At 53.9% G+C, this 23,875-nt stretch overlaps 1 protein-coding gene across 7 annotated transcripts; it reads left to right on the forward strand.

Annotated features, from left to right (window-relative positions):
• Atp6v1c2 (ATPase H+ transporting V1 subunit C2) lies at positions 1–23,774 on the forward strand. 7 transcript variants are annotated; one of them, XM_023702381.1, is made up of 14 exons: positions 1–209; positions 2,179–2,334; positions 3,812–3,879; positions 10,027–10,112; positions 13,769–13,863; positions 15,618–15,709; positions 16,324–16,422; positions 16,631–16,699; positions 18,415–18,507; positions 18,730–18,823; positions 20,756–20,893; positions 21,460–21,557; positions 23,172–23,308; positions 23,556–23,774. In XM_023702381.1, the coding sequence occupies exons 2-14, from the start codon at positions 2,206–2,208 to the stop codon at positions 23,717–23,719; spliced, it is 1,362 nt and encodes a 453-aa protein (XP_023558149.1). In that variant the 5' UTR covers positions 1–209; positions 2,179–2,205; the 3' UTR covers positions 23,720–23,774. The 7 variants fall into 7 exon arrangements, with proteins under 7 accessions (XP_023558149.1, XP_023558153.1, XP_023558154.1 ...); XM_023702385.1 differs by having other exon boundaries at positions 20,783–20,893; XM_004642325.2 differs by having other exon boundaries at positions 2–209; positions 23,172–23,304; positions 23,556–23,743.
• The last annotated feature ends 101 nt before the right edge of the window (positions 23,775–23,875 follow it).

A 23,875-nucleotide genomic window follows, 5' to 3' on the forward strand; every position in this document is an offset into this window, starting at 1 on the left:
GGTTTCAGGTGTCGCAAGGGCTGACTAATGCGCCTCCTGTCTCAATAACAGCCCCGCGCGCGGGTGCCGGGAGTCCCCGCGCCGCCGCCGTCACCCAGCGACCACTTGAGCCACCTAGGGGCCAGGACCGGCGCTCCCAGCTGCCACAGGGCCACAGCGCGGTGTCCCTCGAGGTCGCGCCACAGGCTCCGGACGCAGGCGCCACACAGGTCAGTCGCTGGCTTTCTAGGGCAGGGTCCCCTCAAGCAGCAGCTCCAACCTCCTCCTGTGCTGGCCTCCAGCAACAGCCCAAGGTGTGGCTGTCTGCGCACCCCTTCCCTGCCCCCTCGCCCCGCTGAGCTCTCCTCTCCCCCAGACGCTCTTCCCCGTCATCTCCCCGGAAACTCCACGACTCTCCCCCAGAAGGACGCTGGAACCCTGCCTGGCCAGCTCAGGGCAGAGGAGCCCCGAACTCTTCCATTTGAACAGTACTGGGGGGTCAGACCCAGGGCCTCACTCCAAGCTCATCTTCAGCCCTTTTTAGTTTTTAATTTGAGACAGGGTCTCACTAAGTCACTAAATTGCCCAGGCTGGGCTCTGCCTTCAAATCCTCTTGCCTCAGCCTCCCCAGTGCTAGGAGGTCTGGCGTTCACCATCATGCCTGGCCTCGGTGGAATTTTTTTTTTTTTTGTTTTATTTATTTATTTCCATAATTTTATTGGATTTTTTTGTTTGTTTTATTTTGAACATTTACGGGTTAACATGGGGGTTTCCCCTGGTGATTTCAGCAGGGCTTGAACTGATATCATCGTGCAAACAATGCCACGATTTTTATTTATTTCTTGCGACACTGGTGATCGAACCCTAAAAATCCTGGTGCCGCCGTCACTGGTGCATCTGAAATTGTGCGACTTCAGTTTACTTTTGGTGGCGCTGGAGACCGAGCCGGGCACTGCCACGCTGGGCAAGTTCTCCGCCCCTAATCCCCCAGGTCCTGGCTCGGGTGTGAGCCCCAATCCCCTGACCTCGGACATGGGGCTGGGAAACCCGGGTGCGGGGTCCCGGCCAAGTTGCACTCAGCCCCAGCTCTGTCCTCTCGCCCTCCACCCGGCGGCGCCGCTGCGCAGACGCCCCGGTCCCGCCTCCGCTGGGTAGAAAAGGTGCAGGAGCCGCCACTCTCCGCGGCAGGGCGGGTAAGGCTACACGCTGGGGGAGCGAGAGGGACGGGCTGCTCCGCCAAGAGTGGGGATGGCGGGGACACCTGCGGGACATCCGCGAGGAGGGCGCTGTCGCAGGAGGTGTGGGCACATCGACGAGAAGAGCTTTGGGGTGGCGGAGCGGCCTCTCTAGAGGGCAACAGGCACCAAGGCCCCCTTTCCTTGTTTTTGAGAAGGAAGCTGCTTGGGCGCCCTATCATTTGGGAGGCTGAGGCAGGAAGATGGAAAGTTGGAGCCAAGCTAGGCAACTTAGTAACTTTGTGAAACCTGTCTCAAAACAAGTTATGGGGCCGGGGAGATGGCTCAGTGGAATAAGCGCTTCCCTGGCAAGCGCAAGGGCCTCAGTTCCTCAAAACAAATTATGTAAAATGGGCTCAGGGTGCAGCTTTGTGTAAAGACCTTCAGTCCAGGCAAGGAAAAAAAAATTCCCCTGGAGTCTGCATTAAAAATGGACTTTAGCTGGTAATGCATGCCTGTTATCCCAGCAAGGGGGAGGCTGAGGCAGAAGGATTGACTGGCATTTAAGGCCAGCCTGTACTGCAAAATGGGACCCTATTTAAAAAAAAAAAGTCAATAAATAAAGCTTACTTCTAGTGGTCCTGTAAAGTCCCCACCCTGGCCTCCCCAGGGGTGGCCAAGGGCAGCCTCCTGTTCTCCCATTTTATTCTGGCAGGGAGACCCAAGGACAAGAGCCACACTGGTCAGAGAGGTGGGTGGTCACTTAGTGCAAATGAGTGCCTATTTCTCCAATTTCACCTCCCCAACTTTTTTAGACTTATTTGAGACTGGGTCTCACTAAGTTGCCCCAATTGGGCTCCAACCTTTGATCCTCCTGCCTCAGCCTCCTACAGCGCTGAGAGAACAGGCGTGCGCCACCATACTGGGTTTGGGGAAGATTCACTGAGAGGACAGAGAGTAGGGAGCGCAGACACCTGACATGTTTCTCTCCTGTTCTTTGCTGTGTGTGTCTTGGTTCCACCAGAACCTGGGCAGGAGCACCTGAGGAGCCATGTCTGAGTTTTGGTTAATTTCGGCCCCTGGAGATAAGGAAAATGTACAAGCACTGGAGCGGATGAACACGGTCACCGCCAAGTCCAACCTGTCCCGCAACACCAAATTCACTATTCCGGACTTCAAGGTAAACTCCAGGAGGACAGCAGGAGCAGGGCACAAAGGGGCCACTTGCCCTGGGACACATGGGAGGTAGGGGCACTGTGAAGCCAAGCTGCACGCTTTTGCTTTTGAGACAGATTCTCTCTGTGTGGTCCAGGCTGGCCTTGCACTCACCACATAGGCCTAGTTGGCCTCGAACTCGTGGCCACCCTCCTGCCTCGGCTGGATTTGGCAAGGCTGACGGTCTTATGGGATCCCCAAGCACCAACCTCTGTGTAGCTGTGGCATTCACGGACTTGGTTCCTGGGACCATGACACAGCCTTACCCAAAGGTGTTCACAATACCAGGTGTGGTGATGGCGCACACCTGTCATTCCAACAGCCTGTGAGGCTGAGGCAGGAGGATAGTAAGTCTGAGTCCAGCCTGGGCACCTTAGGGAAATCTTGTCTCAAAGTAGAAAGGATGTGGCTCCGTGCAGAGTCCTGGATGCAGTCACCAGTACCAAAAAGAAAAAAGGTTAAAATCATGTTGCTTGAGAGAAATCAACCTCTCCAAGTATCGGTACCTGGGCTTTGCCATATCAGAACTACGCTGGGGTGTGGGGTGGTGCTGCAGATGAAGCCATCGTGCCTGTGTGCTGGTCACACGCCACTGCTGAGCTCCTCCTGCCTGCCTAACGTGGTCTCCAAGTCAGGGGCAGCAGCCTCTCCTTTCCAGTTCTGGGAAGAGGGCTTTCAATACAATTTGGATACTGCAGTCTTTCCACGATAAGAAACCTCATCAGAAATCAGCCCCAGGGACCTGGGAGATAGCTCAGTAGAATAAGCGCTTGCCTGGCAAGCACAAGGGCCTGAGTTCAATTCCTGGTTCTGAAAAAAAAAGAAAGAAAGAAAGAAAGAAATCAGCCCCAGAGGGCCATAAACTGAGCCCTACCCCAGTTCAATGTTAATAATAGCAAAGGGAGCCAGGCATGGTGGCACACACCTCTCATCCCAGCACTGGGGAAGCTGAGGCAGGAGGCTTGCCATGATCCATAATTCAAGGCCAGCCTGAGCTACACAGCAAGACCCTGTCTCAAGAAGAAAGAACAGGAGGATTGGACTGTTTTGGAGAAGAAAGACACGAGTGTGTGTGTGTGTGTGTGTGTGTGTGAGAGAGAGAGAGAGAGAGAGAGAGACAGACAGACAGACAGACAGACAGACAGACAAGGTGCCGCTAAGTGTGCACCACCACGCCCAGCAGAGCTTATACCTTGCAAGACTTGCTCTCCGATATATCTGTCTGCTTGTAGGAAGAAATGACCTGGGTCTGATTAAGACATCACAGCCCTCCCCAGCGATGGCTCTGTGGCTGCCCGTGTCTCGGGAGCCCCCATGTGTCCCGTTTGGCAGTTGGCCCAGAGTGGCCAGGACTATGTGACACAAGTTCCCCAGGGTTTTGGTTGAAATGGGACGTAAGGATCTACACTGGGAATCCTCTAACTTCTTCCTGCTCTTTCTAGGTGGGAACCTTGGACTCCCTCGTTGGTCTCTCTGATGAGCTGGGGAAACTAGATGCTTTTGCTGAAAGGTAAAACATGCTCTGTTTACTAAACACAAGGAGGAATTTGTTGCTGGGGACATGGTGCTCTTGCTTTGCCTGAGCCAAGGCAGGGACCTGTCTAAACTGGGTCTCAGCGTCATCAGACAGAGCAAGTGAGCTGGGGTGGGTTCAGGCCTGTAATCGCATCTGCTTAGGAGGCTGAGGTGAGAAGATTGAAAGATCAAGGCCAGCCTGGGCAATTTATCAAACCCACCTCTCCTAAAACATGGGGCTAGGGAGAAGCATGGTGGTAGAGAATCTTGGGTTCAATCCTTGGAACCACAGGGGGGAAAAAAAATCGAGCTGGTGCTAGTGTTGCTGTAGCTGAGAGGTTTGCAGATTGTGCTAGGTCCCTTATTGTTTTGTTAGCTGCAGGAAGCATGTTTATTTTATTTATTTATTTATTTATTTATTTTGAGATAGGGTTTCACTATGTAACCCAGGCTGGCCTCGAACTCCTGGCCGTTCTTCTGCCTCAGCCACCCGAGTTCTGGGATGACAGGCGTGCACTACTGTGCCTGGCTCATTTCTCCTCTTTGAAGGCAGTACTCTTGTAACTTTTGAGGCAATCCTTCCAGAGAGGCCTATCCAAGGAAATATGAATACAGCCTTAAAAACAGTTTCAGGCAAACAATAGTGTGCCTTTCTTTCCTTGCTTGGTGACATCTGTTGGGACACTACCTCTTGCTACTGTACATTCCTTTTTTCTTATTTTTTATTTTTTAGGGAAGAGTCTACAGGGTGTTCAGGGTTTCACTACTAGATTGGACTGGGACTAGTAGTGATCCACCTGCTTACAACCTCCCAAGAGCTGGGATTACAGGCATGTGCCACCACGCCCAGTCTCAGTTGCCATCTCAGTGTGTCCCAGGGGTGGGGCCGGCAAAGCAGGCCCAGGGATTGAACCCCTGGCCCCTGTGCCTATAATCTGCTGAGCTATTTGGCTGGCCCTAATTTTTCTTTTTTAGACAGGGCCATTCCACATAAAGTGGGGCTCACTACACACCGATTCTGTTGAGATTACTGCACACTCTTTTACCTGGAACAGATGAGCTCTTGCTGATGTGATTTCTCTATTGTGAGCTAGTCCTGTACTATTATAAATGATGAGCAAAGACTGGTGTGCGTGGCTGTAATCCCATGCTCGGGGAAGCTGAGGCAGGAACATCACAAGTTTAAGTCCAGCCTGGACAAGTTAGCAAGATACTGTCCCAAAAAATTAAAAATAAAAGGCTGAGGATGGAGCTCAGATGAGGGTTAAATCCATGACACTCTGTACTTTACACACATGTGCATGCATGCACGCGCACACGCGCGCACACACACACAGTGGAAATGTCAGGTGAGAGTCTTTCTGGGCAGACTCTATGGCTATGCCCACACTGACAGTTTCTCCTACCCACACACTCACCAAAAGTGTCTGAAAATATCTCAGGCTTAAAATGACGTTTGTTCTCTAAAACAGTATTACAAACTTGATGCATAATTGTTGGGATGCATTTATAGGTCACAGAATGGCATGAACAGAAAATACAAATCGTACATGATTCTGCCACCTGGAGACATGTTTTTGCAGTATGCATCGTGTTTCTGTTTTCTTTTTTCTTTTTTCTTTCTTTTTTTTTTTTTTTTGTGGAACCAGGGATTGAATTTAGGCCCTTGTACTTGCCAGGGAAGCGCTTATTCCACTGAGCCATCTCCCCAGCCCCAGCTCTGGCTTTTTTAAAGCCTCTTTGTGTCTGTAGGTGTTCTTATTTTAACTTTTTTCTGCTCCCCAGGCCAGTGTGTCTCATTGTAGCAGTTAGGAATGGATTATGGGATTAAAAATATGAAATTTGGTGCACGCCTGTAATCCCAGCACTTGGCAGGCTGAGGCAGGAGGACTGCTGTAAGTTTGAGGGAAGCCTGGGATGCACAGTGAGTTTAAGCTAGACTAAACTTATAGTGGGACCCCCATCTCAAAAAATTTAAAAAAACATGAAATACTTCACTGGGCATTTGGTGCACACCGGTCACCTCAGCACTCTGGGAGGCTGAGGAGGGTCACAAATTTAGCCCAGCCTGGGCAATCGAGCGATTTAATGAGGCCCTATCTCAAAAATAAACAATGGACTAGGGATGTAGCCCAGTGAAAAGGCTCTCTGTTCTGTAATCAGTATCACCAGAAAATTAAAAAAATTACCCCCCTCAAGTGTTATTTGATAAATAAGCGGGCTGTGACCTGGGTCTGTACTCCAGCAGGGTAAACCTGCCCATGCCGCCCAAGGCCAGGGCTGTGGAGCCGTCAGGGGGTATTGTTTCCGTGCCCTTTTATTATTTATTTACCTGGGCACCAGCGTGTTTTTCCATATAGCCGTAAGGCAGCTTTGCTGACGAGATCTTCGCTGTTATTTTTGGATTTATTCTTTCCTGCTGTCTCTCACGTACCCAAGCTCACGCCTCATTCATGTACACCTGAGAAGCCCAATGATTTTATCTTTTTTTTTTTTTTTAAGAAGAAAACTCCTGCTGCCCTCAGTGTCCAGGTACTGGGTGGGGGTGAAATGTGCCCTCTCAGCTCTTGGTGAGGCCTCCGGCTTCCGCAGAGCTTTGCTGACCTGCAGCCCAAGGGCATCACTGGTCTTGTGGGGTGCTGGTAGCGTCCCCCTTTTGGTTTTGATTTTATTTTTATTTTCTTGAGATGGGGTCTCACTATGTAACCGAGGCTGGCTCAGACTTGCTGTGATCCTCTAGCCTCAGCCTCAAGCGCTAGAATTACGCCTGGCACAGCCCCCCAAGGGCTGACTGATCACAGTCGCTCTCTGAGGGTAGATGTTGTAAAGAGAAAGCTCCTGGCCTCTGTCTGCACAGAAGGTTCACCTGGGGCCGATCTGGGGACATTTTGTTGGATTCAGTGATCAGACAGCAACTTGACACGTGTGTGCCAGGTGCCAGCTTGGTGGCCCAAAGTCAAGTGTGGCTGTCCTCTCATGGTGGCCATTTCATACTGTCCTCCCTACCCCAAGAACTCCAGCTTCTCCCGGGGCTTCCCCACCCCTCCCCATCCTGGTACCTTCAGATTTCTGTGCCTAGAAGTCTAGGTTTTTTGTTTTTTGTTTTTTGTTTTTTTCTGGAACTGGTGATTGAACTCAGGCCCTTGCTCTTGCCAGGGAAGTGCTTATGCCACTGAGTCATCTCTTCGGCCCCTGTGCCTAGACTTCTAGCACTGGAGAGATCCTGTCTCAAAAATAGAGGAAAGAAGGAAAGAAGGAAGGGAAGGAGGGAGGGAGGGAAAAAGAAAGGCTGGGGTGAAGGTCTTGGTTTAATCCCCAGTAACTTTCCCCTCAAAAAAAAAAAAAAAAAAAAAAAAAAAAAAAACCTCTGAAGAACAACACCACAGTGACATACGCTTCTCATGCTTAAGATCCTCATGTGGCTTTAGGAGTGACATGGAGAGTCACATCTGGTGACTTGTGCAGAAGCACAGGGGACTCTGAGGTCTCAAGCTCTACTGCGGCCTTTAAAGCTGGGTGCATCTGCTCACAGCTGGGACCTCAGGACCCCCAGGTTCTGTTTTCTATAAATGAAGTCACCTCCCATTCGCTGGCCACATGTTCCTGATGAAGGCACAAGCGTTAGTCCCAGGGGGCCATGGAGACCATGGGAGTGGTGAAGGAGGGGTCAGCACTGGGTGGTGCTGTGGCCAGCAGGCAGCGACCCAGGGCCTTTGCACTGAGCTGCAAGAGCCTCATAAAAAGTCTTCCAAGGGCCAGCCAAATAGCCCAGTGGATAAAAGCCCCTGAAAACAGGTGCACGGCATGGGGGCCCAATCCCTGGGCCTGCCATGCCGGCCACACCCCCAGGGCGCTCTGAGATAGCAATTGAGACTGGGTGTTGTGGCATACGTCTGTAATCCCAGCTCTTGGGAGGTTGTAAACAGGTGAATCACTATGAGTCCCATCTAGTAGTGAGACCCTGAACATCCTGTAGACCCTTCCCCAAAATAATAATAATAATAATAAAGTCTTCTAGGGCTGGGGAGATAGCTCAGCAGCATAAGCGCCTGCCTCACAAGCCCTGGTCCCACATGCCATGTCAGCTGTGAAATGTGGCGCACGCCTGTAATCCCAGCACTGGGGAGACTGAGACAGGAGGATCGCTACAAGTCTGAACTGTGTAGTGAGACCCTGTGTCCAATAAATAAAGAGGGAAAAAAAAGTGTATTTAAAAAATAAAATAAAAAGTCTTTGAGACAGAGTCTTGCTAAGCTGTCTAGGTTGGACTCAAACTTGCAGCCTCTATCTCCACTTCCCAGATGACTGGGATTACAGCTGTGGCCTGCCACATACTGTCATGCTGATTCACTGTGTAGCCCAGGCTGGCCTTGAACTGCCCTCCTGCCTCAGCCCCTCGAGCGCCGGGATGGCAGGTGTGCGCCACCGTGCTTGGCTATTCTGTTTATTGTTTATTTTTTAAACTTACATTCAATGCCTGTCATTTCAGCATTGTGGAGGCTGACATCGGAGAGTCACTGTGAGTTTGAGGCCAGCCTGGGCTGGGCAAGACACTGTTGAAAAAAACCAAACTAAACCAGAGCAAACCCATATCGGACTCAGTGCCATCCTACCCCCAAGCACTGTGCTTTCAGCGTAGAACTGATTGCCCAGACTTCTCCCTGCACACACAAGCAGGTGTGTGGCTTTTTATTTTGTTTTTTGCAAAGATGTGATGGTCACTACAAATAGCATTTACAGCTTGGCCCATGATAGTCCTCTTGTGGCAACACACAGATGACCTTCCTTGTTGTCCTTAGAGTCTTCTTAACCCTCCCATTAGGTCAGGTGGCTCCCCGAGGGTGACCTTGAGGTGTCCTTTCACCTGCAGCCATGCAGCTCCTTGGGCACAAGCTCTAGAGCTGGGTTAGCAGAAAGACAACTCGTACAGCTGAAATTATGGGATCAAAATATCCATGCAGCTGAGGGAAGAGGTGCACACCATTGTCCCAGCCCTCAGGAGGCTGAGGCAAGAGGTTGTCGTGAGTTGGAGGCCAGCCGGTGCTGCACAGTGAGACCCAGTGCCTGTCAAAGCACTAAAAAAGTATCTACATGTGAAACTTTTGGTAGATTTTTAGCCAAGTGTAATAGCCTGTGTCAGTGATCCCAGCCCCTGATGCTGGGATCCTGGAGTTGGGGGAATCTGAGTACCCGGCTTGCCTATACCCTGGACCACATGAACTGGTCTCAACTTGACAGTTATTTATAGCCCTGGGGATTGACCCAGGGTCTTTGCACTGAGCTATATCCCCAGTCTATTTTCATTTTGAGACAGGGTCTTGCTAAGTTTCCCAGGTAAGACTTGAACTTGTGACCCTCGTGCCTCAGCCTCCCAGAGTGCTGAGATGACAGATGTGCAGTGGCATGCACAGCTCTGGGTTTTTTCTAGAGACCAGGGGTTTATTTTCCACTGTCCAAGCAGCAGCAGGGGGCGGCAGGGAAGGTTGCACAGAGGAGCGAGCGTTCCTGCCTGCTGAGGGCCAACCCGGCGGGGCCTGGGGCTTGGCTTCTCCCTGCCATCACAGCGCGGGTCTAGTTCACATCCTCAGGGTTCTCTGTAAACCCGATTTTCACAGCTGCCTAACAATCCTGCGGCTGCCTCTCCCATGGAGGCTCCAAACAATTCCCTATTGTTGAATCTTCTGGCTAGTTCCAGTTTTTCACAGCCAGCACCAGCGCTGGAAAGAACATCACAGTATTCAGAAAATGTTTGCTGGTTTTCCTATTTCCTTAAGAAAGTTTCCCAGAAGTGGAATTACTGGTTCACAGGCTGCTAAAGTTTGAAGTCTGTCTTCTTTTTCTTGCGGTCTTAGGGGTGGAACCCAGGGCCTTCCCGCTGAGCTGCATCCCCGGCCTCTTTCGTTTTTCATTTCCAGACAGGATCCTGCTAAGTTGCCAATTTGCACATGCTGGGCTCACACTTGAGATTCTCCTGTCTCAGCCTCAGAGTGTGCAGCTTGGGCTGTTACCTGGTGTTTGTTGACACTGGCAGTCTTTTCCTACAGGCCCCCAGTGACACCCCATGAGAGCCCCTCCACCCCATGTGGGAGTCCCCTGGGGTGGCCCTGTGCTCTTACCCATGATTCTCGCCCCCCCCCAACAGCCTTATAAAGCGAATGGCGCAGAGTGTGGTGGACGTCATGGAGGACTCCGAGGGCAAGGTGCAGGAGAACCTGCTGGCTAATGGAGGTGGGTGTGCCGGGTGCTTTCCCTGGGTGGCCAGAGGAGTCCCAGAACCACGTGAGGGGCCCAGTTGGCTAGCGGCTGTGCACTCTGCTAACTCAGTGGATCTCGCATGCAGCTCCTGCTCTAACCTCAGCATCTGCTGTCTCCTTCCAGGGAACATGGGGTCTCTTTGTCTGTCTGTCTGTCTGTCTGTCTCTCATATTAGAAATAGAACTCGGGACCTTGTGCTTGTCAGGCAGGCACTGTGCTACTGAACTATATCCCTGGCCCTTTTGGGTTTTTAAGATATTGTTATGCTAGATAGTGCAGGCTGGCTTTGAACTCACTGTGAAGCCCAGGCTGGCCTCCAACATGTGGCCATCCTCCTGCCTCAGCTTCCCGAGTGCTGGGGAGACAGGGTGTACTATCATGCCCTGCTAAGTACAGTGTTCCTTACTGTGTCCCTGAGCTCCTCAGTGAGCTCGGAAATGGCGGGGTCCCAGGGTGTCTGAGCCCAGCATATTCGCAGCACACCAGTGCATCAGCCTCTGCTCTCCCAACAGGAAAAACCTCAAGCAGGCAACTCAGGGGTCCGGTTCCCAAAGCTGCACCCCAAACACCTTCCAGCCCTGGATCCCATTCAGAATTTCTGTTCTCTAGGAGATGACTCAGCCACTAATTGTGTCCCTTCTCTTTGAAAGCATTTGAAATGCATGGCACAGGCCAGGTGTGGTGTCATCTCAGCATCTGGGTGGCTGAGGCAGGAGGATCACAGGCTGAGCCCAGCCTGGGCAACTTAGTGACAACCTGCCTCAAAATGAAACATAAGGGCTGGAGATGCAGCTCAGGGCAAAGGCTATGGATACACACACAGTTCTCAGAGCCTTTGGAAACTTGAAAATTAACTGTTGAAATATCTGCAGAGAAATCAGTATCTGCAGAGATAATTAAAGTCACTACATATTTATTGAAAATGAGGGGCCGGGGAGATAGCTCAGTAGAATAAGTACCTGCCTGGCAAGCGCAAAGTCCTGAGTTCAGTCCCAGGTACGGCAAAAAAAAAAAAAAAAAAAAAAAAGAAAGAAAGAAGGAAAATGAGGCCACGCATAATTAAAATTCCTATCACACGTTAGAAATGGAACATGTATACATCTGTTTTTGTCCTTCCTGGACATGAGAAGGCCTTTCACTTGCTGGCTGAAGTTGATTCACGGAAATGTCCGCTCTTGCATTGGACTTTGGCACTGTGGGTCTTTGGGGTCCATTAACTGCACTTTATTACATTGCAGGCTTGAAGGAAAAAATGAAGTGTTTAAAGCGTAGGTTGTGTCCTGTGTGCATGCTGCGTGTGGTGTGATGCTCGAGTCTGGCTGCAGGGTACAGAGATCGGGTTGCGACAGTCCCTCCAGTGATGACCTCACAGCTCCGTCTTGATACCCACACTTCACAGATTGCAGCCATTCTGCTCCTTTCCTGTCCTTCGCCTGCTTCTCCCAAGAGTGCTGCATGCCACCTGGGCTTTGTTTTGTTGCTGGCTGGTTAGTTTTTGAGACAGTGTCTCGCTGTGTAGCTCAGGCTGGCCGCGGACTTTGAGCAATCCTCCTGCCTCAGCCTGCTGGGATCACAGGTGTGCACCACTGTGCCCACTGCAACTTCTCCTTTCCTCATGGGGCTTGGTGATTTGCCTGTGCCAGCTTCTTCTGGAGCTAATAGCTGTTCCTAGTGGGGCACAGAATGAATTAGATGGGATGAGTCAGGGTCCGGGTCCAAGGAATGCAGTCAGTGTTACCTACTCCAAAGACCAACATTGCCACTGTGAGATTCCAAGGCATTTACACCTCTGGCTAAATGGGGGCCAGCTCGCTTGTACTGCCCAGCCCCAGCACCCCCCACCTTGATTTCCAGGTTCTTCCTGGGGACTTGGTCATTGCAGCAGCCTTGCCCTGGGCTGCCCTTTATCCAGCCACTAGCTCCAGAGCCTAGGTGTCACTTCCCCCTTGCCAAATCATTGGCTCTGCTTCCTGTTCAGTGAGTCTTCCTCCTCTGAGGCCCCTTCTCCACCCCGCTGCCCATACCCACCATCATTTCTGTGTAGTAAGTTCAGAGACCTGTGTCCAGTTGTCAGTGCTGCATGCGGTTTTGATTTTTTTTTTTTTTAATGTACTTAGTACAGGGTCTATAGTGTCTCACTACACAGATCAGAGTCATAGTGATCCTCCTGTTTTCAGCTTCCCAAGCACTGGGATTACAGGCATGGGCCACCATGCCAAGTCTCAGTCACTGTCCCAGCACACCCCAGGAGCAAGGCCGGCACAGCATGCAAGGGATCGAATCCTGGTCCCTGCTTCTGCCAAGCAGGCACTTTAGTCTGCTGAGCTATCTGGCTGGCCCTCCATGTGTGGTTCTTGCACTGTCTGTGACCAGGCTGCCCTTGAGTTCAGGCAGCCCAGACTGGCCTCAAACTCATGAAACTTCTCTTGCCTCAGCCTTCTAAGTGTTGGGACGACAGATAAGTACCACCACACCCAGCTGATGGTCCCTTTTCTTATGCATAGGGATGTGCTTCAAAATGAGATTGTGCACAGAACTTGGGGTGAAAGATCCTACCCCAGAAGCTGTCTTTCCAGGGACTGGGATTCTAGGAACCACTTTAGCCCTGAATCACTCACCAGGCTTTTTGGAGAAAGAGGGGATGAGCCAACTGCAGTGGGTTATGCCTGTAATTCCCAGCCACTTGGGAGGCTGAAGCAGGAGGATTTTCATAGTCCAGGTTGTGTTGGTGAACTTGGGAGGAGAAAAGGAACAGAGGGAAGAAAAAAAAGGGGTGGGGGAGAAGGTAGTAAATCTGGGCTATGTCCTCAGTGCTCTCTAAACATCCACAAAACTAGAAAGGAGAGGCATGGGGTGTGGGCGCCCCCAGTTCTTAGGTGTAAGGGCTGACAACCCTGTGAGGCTGCTGAGCTTCACTCTGGCCTCTGGCCTCAAATCTGGGCTCCCCCAACTCCACAGGAGGTGGGACAGGGAGAGAGATTTCTGACGCAGTGGGTGTGGGCTTGGTGTGGTTTGATTTGGTTTTGGAAATGGGCACACTGGGAAACACCCATGTCTGCCCACTTGTGCTTTTGTGCAGAGGCAGGTGCTGGAGGCGCCCCACAGAAAACCATGTGCCCAAACGCCTCTTTAAAACTGTGGTCATTCTAGCACTTGGGAGGCTGAGGCAGGAGAACTGCAAGTTGGAGCCCAGCTGGACAACTTTACTTAGCAAGACCCTGACTCAAAAAACAAAGAGGGCTAGGGATGCAGCTCAGTGTGAAGACCCTGGGTTCAAGCCCCAGCACTACCAAAAATGGGAGCCTGCGTAATGACCAGCAGGGAGCTGGGAGCGAAGCTCAGGCAACTGCAAAGTGGCTGGGGCTGTCTCAGGAGGTCGCCAGATTGGCCTTTTTCACAGTGGGTCCCTTGGGCCACTGCAGAACAGGCTTAAAGACAGAAGTCCCTGTCATGCCACTCTCCCTTTGGCTGCAGGAGTGGGTTGCAAAGGGCTCTGGCTCAGGCTAGTGGCCACGTAGGGTCTGTCCACAGCCCTAGCCATCCCCACTCCTCCCTGCTGTGTCCTGGGCATGCCTGTGAGCCCAACCTCAGGAAAGCATGGGGCTGGTGCTGACTGTGTCATCCCTCAGTTGACCTGACATCCTTCGTGACCCACTTCGAATGGGACATGGCCAAGTACCCCACCAAGCAGCCGCTGGTGAGCGTGGTGGACACAGTGGCAAAGGTGAGATGGGGACATGGTGCTTGGGCTCTCAGGCACTGAGGTGGGAGGCCAGGTTCCAGCCCTGCTCAGCACCCCTGGGTCCTGTCCCCTACAGCAGCCCTGCTGGGCCCCTACCCCAGTTCCCTGCTTTCACTTTGAGATAGGATCTCGCTGACATGCTAAGTTAGTTGCCCAGGCTGGGCTCCAACTTTCAACTCTCCTGCCTCAGCCTCCCACAGTGCTAGGGTGACAGTCATGTACCACCACACCCAGCTGGCTGGTTGTTTCTGATACCTGTCCCTCTCTGTGTGACACACAAGTCACAACTGTGTCCCATCTTCTGTTGGCCCAGTGGCTGGAGAGAAAGTTGTGGCCTGGCAGGAGGAAAGCTGCCCTGTTCTCTGGGTCCCACGGGGCAGCTCAGGGGGAACCCAGGGCTTCGGGTCCCCAACACAAGGGTGAGGCTGGAGGCTCGGAGTCCAGGCGCGGCTCAGGTGGTGCCTGCAGCACAGCCTGGCAGTTCCCACAACAGGAGGCTGAGACCCGGATGCCCTCAAGGACCCTTGCCAGTTGGGCACACGGGACTGCAGCAGCACAGCACGTCCCTTCCCACGCAGTGTCTGGGGCAGCTGTGCCCCGCCCTGCTCAGGACCAGCCCAGATCCTTGAGGCCCAGGGTGTGGGCGGGAGCACATGAGGCAGGGGAGTCCATGGGGCCCGGGTTCTGTCCTGTCCAGGTGCCCAGGGTGAGGGCCCACAGCGGGAGCAGGGGTGGGGACGTTGATGTGTTTTGAGGTTTTGGGATTAACCCAGGCCTTTGACAGTGAACTGCATCTTCAGTCTTTTTTATCCATCTTGAGATAGGGTCCCAAAGTCGCCCAGGCTGGGCTCTAACTTGCAGTCCTCCTGCCTTAGCCTCCTGGAGTGCTGGGGTCACAGATGTGCTCCACCACTCATGGGTCAGGTTTTTTTTTAAAGTACAATAGCTGAGGAGACAGGTGGCTCAGTGGCATAAGTGCCTGCCTGGCAAGCACAAGGTTCTGAGTTCAATCCCTGGTACCAAAAACAAATAATAATAATATATTTTTTAAAAATGTGTTTAGTTGTTACAGAGTCTCATTATGAAGCTCAGACTCATAGTGATTCTCCTGTTTTCAGCCTCCCTAGCACTGGGATTACAGGCGTATGCCACTACACTGGGACTCTGGCCAGCTCAGCCTGCCCTGGGGGTGGGGCTTGTGCAGCATGTGGTGCCAGGGATTGAACTGTGGTCCCTGGGCTTGCCCAAGCTTGTCTAAGTAGGTGCTTTAGTCCATTGAACTATCTTGAGGGCTCCGATAATTTTTTTAAAAAATTAAAAAATATAATAACTGGATGTGGTGATACATACCTATAATCCCAGCACTTGGGAAGCTGAGGCAGGAGGATCATTGTGCGTTTCCGACCAGCCTGGGCTATAAAATGAGCTCAAGGTCAGCCTGAACTGCATAGTGAGACACTCTCAACAAACAAACAAACAAAAGCAAGATCAGGCTCCCTGTGGCTGGAAGTTGTTGGCCCCTCACAGGGCAGAACATCCTTTCAGTTTTGAATCACTGAGGGCCTGGTTGGGCACTGTCACCTCCTGCACTCCCTGGCGTGCTGACCCTCAGGGCTGGAAGCCATGATGTACCGGTGGTGGGGGACACAGGCCGCCCAGACACCAGATACCTGGTGACCGTTTAGTAAAGTCTCTCTGGCCCCTTCAGTCTGTCACCGAGTGGTTCCTTCACACAGCAACTGGCGCAGATCGACACTGACCTGAAGTCGAGGACAGCTGCCTACAATGCACTGAAGACGGCACTGGAGAACCTGGAGCGGAGGTCCACGTGTGTAGCCCCATGCTGGGACAGCGTGCCCAGGGAAGGGACGGCACCTGGGTGTGCCTTTGGTGTTTTGAGACAGGGTCGAACTGTGCAGTCTAGGCTGGTTCTGATCTATCTGCGCAGCCTGGTTGGAGGCCTTCCTGCCTCAGCCTACGGGGTGCTGCTATTTCACAGGGAAGCGCTGTACTGATATACCCTGCGGCTAGGTCCTGGCCCATCTGTGCCAAGACGGCCTTGGAAGCTAGCTTTGTGTTGGCTGTGGATTTGGCCACCGGCTCTGCAGGAGCACCCAGCAGCTCTGACCCAGCCTAAGCCCCATACACTTGGTTCAACCTGGCCCAGGCCTGTGGAGCCTGCCTCCCTGTCCCCAAGCAGTCACTTAGGAGTCTTTGGTGACTAGGTGTGGTGTGGCGTACCTGTCATCCTAGCACTCAGGAGGCTGAGGCAGGAGACTCACCTTGAGTTCAAGTCCAGCCTGGAATACGTGGCGACAGCCTGTCCACCGTGTCCTGGGCTCTGGCATCCAGGCTCTGGAGACTTTCCCCACCTGGCTGGCTCTGGGCTGCGGGACGGGCAGGCCCCTGCTGCTGTCACATGCTGTGTCCACTGTCCTGCAGGGGAAACCTCTTCACAAGGACGCTGAGTGACATTGTGAGTAAGGAGGATTTTGTGCTGGATTCCGAGTACCTGGTCACCCTCCTCGTCATCGTCCCCAAGTACGTGGCCCAGGAAAGAGCTGGGGTGGCCATGTCTTGGCTTCTTGCTCAGTGGAGAGGGCGGTATCCCCCACCAACATCCCTGTGTTGGGTCCTGGGGTGCAGGATGTGGCAGAACTGGGGTCCCTGGCCTTGGGGACACTGGGGCCTGTCCTGGTCATATCCCTGCTGCACTTCAGCCCCTTGGAAAGTGACTGTCTTCCCGCAGGACCAGCTACTCACAGTGGCAGAAGACATATGAGTCCCTTTCAGACATGGTGGTTCCTCGGTCGACCAAGTGAGTGATGCCCAGGCGGCCCTGGTCCCCACAGTGCAGCTGCCGGGTGCCACGCTGGTGCTCTGCAGATAGTGGGGCGCTGGGCATGGGGACACAGGTCGGTCATCCCAGCACTCTGGAGGCAGCAGGATCGCAAGTCTGAGCCCAGCCTGGGCAATCCGACAAGACCCTAGCTCAAAATAGGACAAAAAATAAAATAAAATAAAAAGCACTAAGGATGCAGCTTAGTACTGGGGAAAAAGAAAACTGGTGGAGAACAGGCTAATGCAGTATCCATCTCATGACTCAGCTCCGCCTGGCAGCAGGGAGCCGGGTTGCAGGACCACAGCTACAGCTACTGAGGGGACCAGCGTCATTAGGGAGGACCCAGGGTCAGTGGTGTGCAGTGTGTGCCCACCACCCTGGCTGGGAGAGCGAGTCTGGGGATGTTTGTTGTCCTCTTTCTTGCATCTGAGATGCTTGGGAATTTTGAGGGTTTTTTCCCCAGTACTGGGAACAGAACCCAGGACCTTCTCCTGAGCCCTCTCAAGCCCTTTTTACATTTTTTTTTTTTTTAAATTTAGAGATCCAGATGTGGTGGAGCACATCTATAATCCCAGCACTTGGGAGGCTGAGGCAGGAGGATTGCTGTAAGTTTGCAGCCAGCCTGGGCTATATAGTGAGCTCAAGGCCAGCCTGGAAGGGTCTCACACTCCCCAGCTGTGCTGATTCACACAGCAACCCCCACCCCTACTGCGTGGGGCACAAGGCAGCAGTGGGGTTCCCTCCCTGGAGGCAAGGTGGCCATCCAGAGCTCAGTGAGCAGTGTGAGGACAGAACAGTCACAGCCCCAGGACACAGGGCAGTGCCAGAGCAGACAGGAGCATCTGTAGGGAGGAGGAGCTGCTCTATACCTCCAAGTGCCCCCAGCTGTCCATGGAGCAGGGCTGGGACGCTGGGGTTGGGCACCTGGGAAGACAATTTAGAAAGATCTGGAGAATGGGGCCAGCCCCTCTGGAAGTGGCTCTGAGAAACAGGAGCACTTGAGCTAGTGGCAGCACACACTTGGGATCCCAGCTCTCAGGAGGCTGAGGCAGGAGATTCGCTGAGTTCAAGAACAGTCTGGGCTACATGTAGGATCCTGCTTCAAAATAACAACAACAACAACAACAACAACAACAACAACAACAACCAAAGAAACAGGAGAGGGGACCAGGCCACATGTCCAGAGACATGGGTGTGAGGGTCCCAGTTTCAGGATGGCCAGCGGGACTCGGAGATGCTGGGTCCAGGGGCTCCTATGTTGCTAGGACCTCCACACTCAGGGTCCTATGCTTGGGACATTATGTCCAGTTAGGACCTTTTGAGGTAGGAGGTGACATGGGGTGACTGAGGTCTCTGCCCCCCTGGGAATCTGTGGTGCATGGTGATAGCCATCAGCAGGGACCGCAGGGCTCCACCATGGTGAGCAGGCCTGGAGGGACCTGGCCTCAGTTGCATGGCACTCAGGACACAGCAGAGAGCTGACTGCTGTCACCCCAGACCCACAGAGCTACAGCCCAAGGGAGTTGTGACCACACGCAGCCAGCCAGGACATAAGGGACACAGGGTGCCCTGCGTAGTCGGCTACCAGCCCAGGGGACATGACTGCCCAGTGGAGCAGGGGCCCAGCTCTCCTCGCCCTGGCCTGGGGCGACCCTGGCGATTGTTCCAGTGAAAAAACTTCCCCCAAACAGATTGATTGCGGAGGACACCGAGGGCGGGCTCTTCACTGTGACGCTGTTCCGGAAAGTGATTGATGATTTCAAGACCAAAGCCAAAGAGAACAAGTAAGGGCTGGCACTGTGGGGCCACCTGGGTCCAGTGTGTGTCCCTTTATGGGAGATGTCTGTCCCCAGGGAGCCTCTTTTTTTCTTTTTCTGTCTTCCTTTGTTTTTGAGATGGAGTCTTGCTACATAGTGCAGGCTGGACTTGAATTTGTGGTGATCCTCCTGCCTCAGCCCTCCACGTGCTTCAGAAGTTTCCTAGTGACCATTATTGTTTCTTTGAAGGTTCATGGTCCGAGAATTTTACTATGATGAGAAAGAAATTAAGAGAGAGAGGGAAGAGATGACCAGGCTGCTGTCAGACAGGAAGCAGCAGTATGTGAGTAGCAGGGCAGGGCTGGGGTTCGTGCTGGGCGCAGTGCCCCTCAGTTGCCCGGGCCAGGACCCCTCCCAGTGCCACCTCCCAGCCCAGGATCCCCCTTTCCCCTTGAGCTCTTTGGGGGCCACCAGAGCAGGGCCTGGGGACAGAGTGACATTGCACCCTACTTGGGCCCTGCCCCCTCAGAGGGTTTGTCACCGGCAGCCCGCTGGGGGCAGTGGGTGGCAGGGCCACTCATCACTCCGCCTTTGGCTGTGTGGCTTCTGGGGCATCACAGCACCTGTGTTTACCTCACTGTTGTTCTCAGAGGAGAGTGCGTGCTTCCTGGGGCCACTTCTGGCCGGCCACTGCTACTTGCACACTGGGGGTGGGGTAAGCAGGCTGCCAAGCTCAGGCTGGCCTGGAACTTGCTGTGATGCTCCTGCCTCAGCCTTCCAGTGCTGCCACACCCAGGTGGGTGTGCAGAATAGTTTGGGGACAGCCGCTCTACCACTAGCTGAGGCCAGTGACTTCCAGGCATGGCTTCCAGCCCTTCTCCCTGTTCCCACGGAGGCTGTGAGGGTATCAGGAGAGGAGGGTGCTGGGTGGAAGGCACTCAGTGTCCCTGGAAAGTGGCTGTGCAAACAGTTGCCAGGACGTGCTTGGGACAGGACAAGGGCCACTGGAGTGCTTCCGGGCGGTGGCTGAGTGTCTGCCATACATGTCCACCCACCCCAGCTCTGCAGGGCCCCTGCAGGAGGGCCTCACCCTAGGACTGCACCCTACCTGGGCCACATCTGGTCCTGGGAGGACTTTCGTCCAGTGAGCCCTGGGTTCACTGAGCTGTGTCGCCAGTTCTTTTTGTTTTTCTCTTTGGGATAGGGCCTCATCAAATTGCTAAACTGCCCAAGCTGTGTTTGAGCTTATGATCCTACCTCAGCCTCCCAAGTAGCTGGAATGACAGGTTTGCACCACAGGCCCAGCTCCCGTCAGGGGACTTTGAGCCTCCCCCTGAGCACGAATGCAGAGACACCCTGCTGAGTGAGGCTCCCGTGGAGTCAGGGTGCTGCATCCTTGACTATCCTGTCCTTCGAGCAGTGACACCACAGCAGCCCAGGCAAGACGCTGTCCCTGCCTTGCCTCCGTCAGTGTGGCCTTTCTATGACTCCAAGCCCCGTTCACTGTCCCTAGAGGTGACAGGGCCAGCCTGGGCCCTACGCAGAGGAGAAGCAGTGGACTAAGACCTGCCTGACACTTAAAGTCAGGGCCACACACAAGCACCGTACCTGCCATGTGGGATTGGCCATGGCCCTCCAGGGTCCCCTAAGGGTGGGAAATGGACCCTAACTGGCTGGCCCCTGAGTCCCAGAACTCTGTTCCCTTTTGGCTTGGCTGGAAGCTGATGCAGCCCAGCATCTTGCATCCAGTGTTTAGGGGTGGGATTTCTGAGCCAACTTTCGCTGTGTGGCCCAGGCTGGCCTTGGTCTCATGATCCTCCTGCCTCAGCCTCTGTTTTACGAACATGCGCTGCCATCACAGCTTCCTGCATCCTTCTTGTTACCAAAGAGATGGGCTAGGTCCTGGCACACTCAGAGTGGAAGTGCTCTGCATTTCCCTATGTGAGGGATGGGAAGCGGGCTGTACTAGCTGCACAGTGTGCTTGGCTGGCCCTGTGTGTGGCAGGGGCACACCTGTGAGTGTGCCATGGCTATGTGTGCAGGGACACTGACCACCCTGGTGGACAAGCTGTGCAGATGGTCCTTTCTGTGGAGACCTGTGCTGCCCTGTGTGCCCAGGATGGGGTCCTGACCCAGCCCAGGCAGGGAGCGGGCAAGGGAGTGAACCCTGAGCTGGCCAGGCTGTGGCCCTGACACCTGAACTTGAGGGGGCGAAGGAAGGATTCTGCATATTGTGATGCGCTCGACGATTAATAAATCATTTCTATACCTTTAGCAAAATTCCTGTGTTGCTCTTAAAAAGGGATCATCCATCTACCGGGACCACAAGGTTAAGGGAGCCCCCCTAGGGAGCCCTGCTAGGCTCGCTGCGGGGCAGCCGGACAGAGAGAGAGAGAGTGAGGGCGAGGGCGAGGTAAGCAGCCCCCACCGGGAGCCCGGGGTCCCAGCTCGCAGCTCTGCCGCGCAGGTGTCTTTGGTACAACACATCTCTGCATTTCTTGTGTCTCTTGGGGCTTTGGAGGCCTTAAATTCCAGGAGCTGGAATCGCCTTCCTGAGGGTAACCCTCCCGCAGGGATTGGTGCTTGCTGGCCGGGTGCCTGTGCCCTGGCACAGTGGCTGGAGCTGGTAGCAGGCAGGGCCCTGCTCCCCGGGCTGCCCTGCCCCCTGGCCTTCGTGGGCAGCTGCCCCATAAAACTGGCACACAGGCAGCAGTGGCTGTTGCCAGGACTGGGGGCAGTGCCTGCCATGGCAGTGGGCTCCTCGACAGGCAGCCCTGAGGTCAGGGGCTGCTGGCTGCCCACCCTGGGCCTTGGCGGCCCCTCGCATGCGCTGGTGGCTACGCGGACTCTGCGTCCTGAGCCTTGCCGGGCCTCCCTCCCTCTGGTGCTTCTATGGCTCCTCAGCCGGTCCCTTCACCCAGGACCTCCTTGCCTGGCAAGAGGCCAGAGGTCCCATGGTCCTTCCTCTCACCTCCACAGGGCCCACTGCTGCGCTGGCTCAAGGTGAACTTCAGCGAGGCCTTTATCGCCTGGATCCACATCAAGGCCCTCAGGGTGTTTGTAGAGTCTGTGCTCAGGTGTGCAACCCAACTGTCCTGAGGGTGGGCGGGCACCCCCCTCCAGCTTCCTGTCTGGTTCTCGGGATCCTGGCTGCTGGCTGGCAGGATAGACCCTGGACATGGCAGTGCAAGCCTGTGAGCCCAGCACTCCAGAAGGCTGAGGCAGGAAAATCACAAATTCGAGCCCAGCCTGGGGAACTTGGCAACTTAGTGAGATCTCACCCCAAGAATAAAAGTGCTGGTGGAGTGCAGAGGTCCCAGATTCAATTCCCAGTATTCGGGGAAAATAAAAGATACAAGACTCAAACAGGATGGGTGCTGTGTGAGCTTCAGGCCATGTGGCGACCAGGTAGCTAGGTGACAGCCAGATAGCGGGAAAGCAGAGGTCACAGGGTGTCACCATGGTAGGTGTGGGGACAGATGACCCTAGGAGAGCAGAGGGGCAGAGGTCACCACTGACCCAGCTCCGGCACTCCCGGAAGACATGGTGAATTTGGGGCATTAGTCTCCCCTGTTCACTGGAGCTGCTTCCAGCGTGGATCTGGGGTCCTCATCCACCCCAGGTGACTTGGCAGGGATGGGGGGGTGGGGTGAGCAGGCTGCTTGAGGGCAGGGGCTGTTTGGAGCAGAGGGGAGAGTCTGGGGCCACAGGGGGAAGTTAGGTGCTCGACCCTTGTTCCCAGCCTGGAAGGTGGGTACATAAGCCTGCCACGTGGAATAGCTGCACGTATCCTAAGCATTCCAGGGTGCTAAGGGACACTGCTGTGAAGGTGAGGCAGGTGACCCCCACATTGAAAGAAAATCAGAAGGTGGGGGTCAGCCAGCTGGACCGCTGTACTCGGGCACACATCCTGTGTCCGCAAGGCTGGACTAAGGCTCAGTGTACTGCAGTCCCCAGTTTCCCCTTACCCTGCTTTTTAAGCTCTAATAGCAAACTCTGCACCCCTAGGATTCTTTGCGCACAGTGAGGACAGAGGTCTAGGAGGCAGGGCCACATGTGGCCCAGGAGATGAAACCATACAATGCCAGCAGCTGCCCTGGACTCAGGGTCACAGCAGGGCCTGGGCTTTGTTTTTGAGACAGGGTCTTGCTACATAGGCCAGCCTGGCCTTGAACTTGTAGATCCTCCTGCCTCTGCCTCCTGAGTGCTGCAATGACAGGCGTGCCACACTGACCTCTTGCCCTTGTGCAGCAGAGCTGGGTCTTCCACACACTGGGATCACCAAGTTCAGCCCAACCCATCTGTATCAATACTGCTGGGGGACCAGGTAGTGTTGGCCCAGTGGCAACTTCTGGGGCTTGGTCACAGCGGTCATCATCTGCAGGGTCAGCCTGTCCTGTCACAGCCTCTCCTAGCCAGACAGAGCTGGTCATCAGTCTTGTCCATGACTTTGGCCATTTTGCCTGAGTTTCTGATTTTATTCCCACACTGGGAACTGGTAGGGTCTTGCACTGAGCTGCACCCTCAGCCTTTTCTCAGTTTTTCTTAAGAAAGATTCCTCTTAAGGTGCTCGTCCAGTTGGGCTTGAACTTGGGAAAATCTCCTGCCTTTGCCTCTGCGTGCTGATGCGACAGGGTGCAGGTCGCAACCTCTGGAGCTTCCATTCCTTATTTGCTTCTGTCTACCGACAGGTACGGGCTGCCAGTAAACTTCCAGGCTGTGCTCCTGCAGCCACAAAGGAAGTCGGCCACGAAGCGCTTGAGGGAGGTGCTGAACTCAGTCTTCCGACACCTGGATGAGGTGGCAGCTGCGAGTACCCTGGATGTAGGTACAAAGCCCACTGCCAGTGGTGTGGCCAGTGTCCCTTACATGTTTAAATCACCTGTCAGGAGCCAGGGAGATGGTTCAGTGGAATAAGTGCTTCCCTAGGGCCTGAGTTCAATCCCCGGTTCCGAGAAAAAAAAAAAAAAAGCACTTATTAGCCCACTGGAAAAAGCCTGTCACCCATGGAGGCCAAGTGTACAGCAGGCAGGGAACACGCAGGCGCCAAGTACAGACCGTGTCTCCTCCTGCAGGTCTCTGTGGAAATCCCAGGGCTGCAGCTCAGCACCCAGGACTACTTCCCCTACGTGTACTTCCGCATCGACCTGGGCCTCCTGGACTAGGACCCTCTGGCTTCCTGCAGGGCAGGTGGCACTATGGCCATGGTAGCTGCTGGCTCCAAACCCTGAGATCCTGATTCCCATAGATGGAAGTCAGACACTGTGTATTTATTTTTTTAAGTTATAATAAAATGTCAGGCCTTTGGGCTGTTTCTAACAGAATCTGAATGGTTGCCTTCTGAGGGTTCCATGGTACAAACTGCCTGTCGCAGGGGATGGCTCTCTCCCTGGAG

This window comes from Octodon degus, unplaced genomic scaffold, assembly GCF_000260255.1.
Source record: "Octodon degus isolate 3935 unplaced genomic scaffold, OctDeg1.0 scaffold00151, whole genome shotgun sequence".
Lineage (NCBI taxonomy): Eukaryota > Metazoa > Chordata > Mammalia > Rodentia > Octodontidae > Octodon > Octodon degus.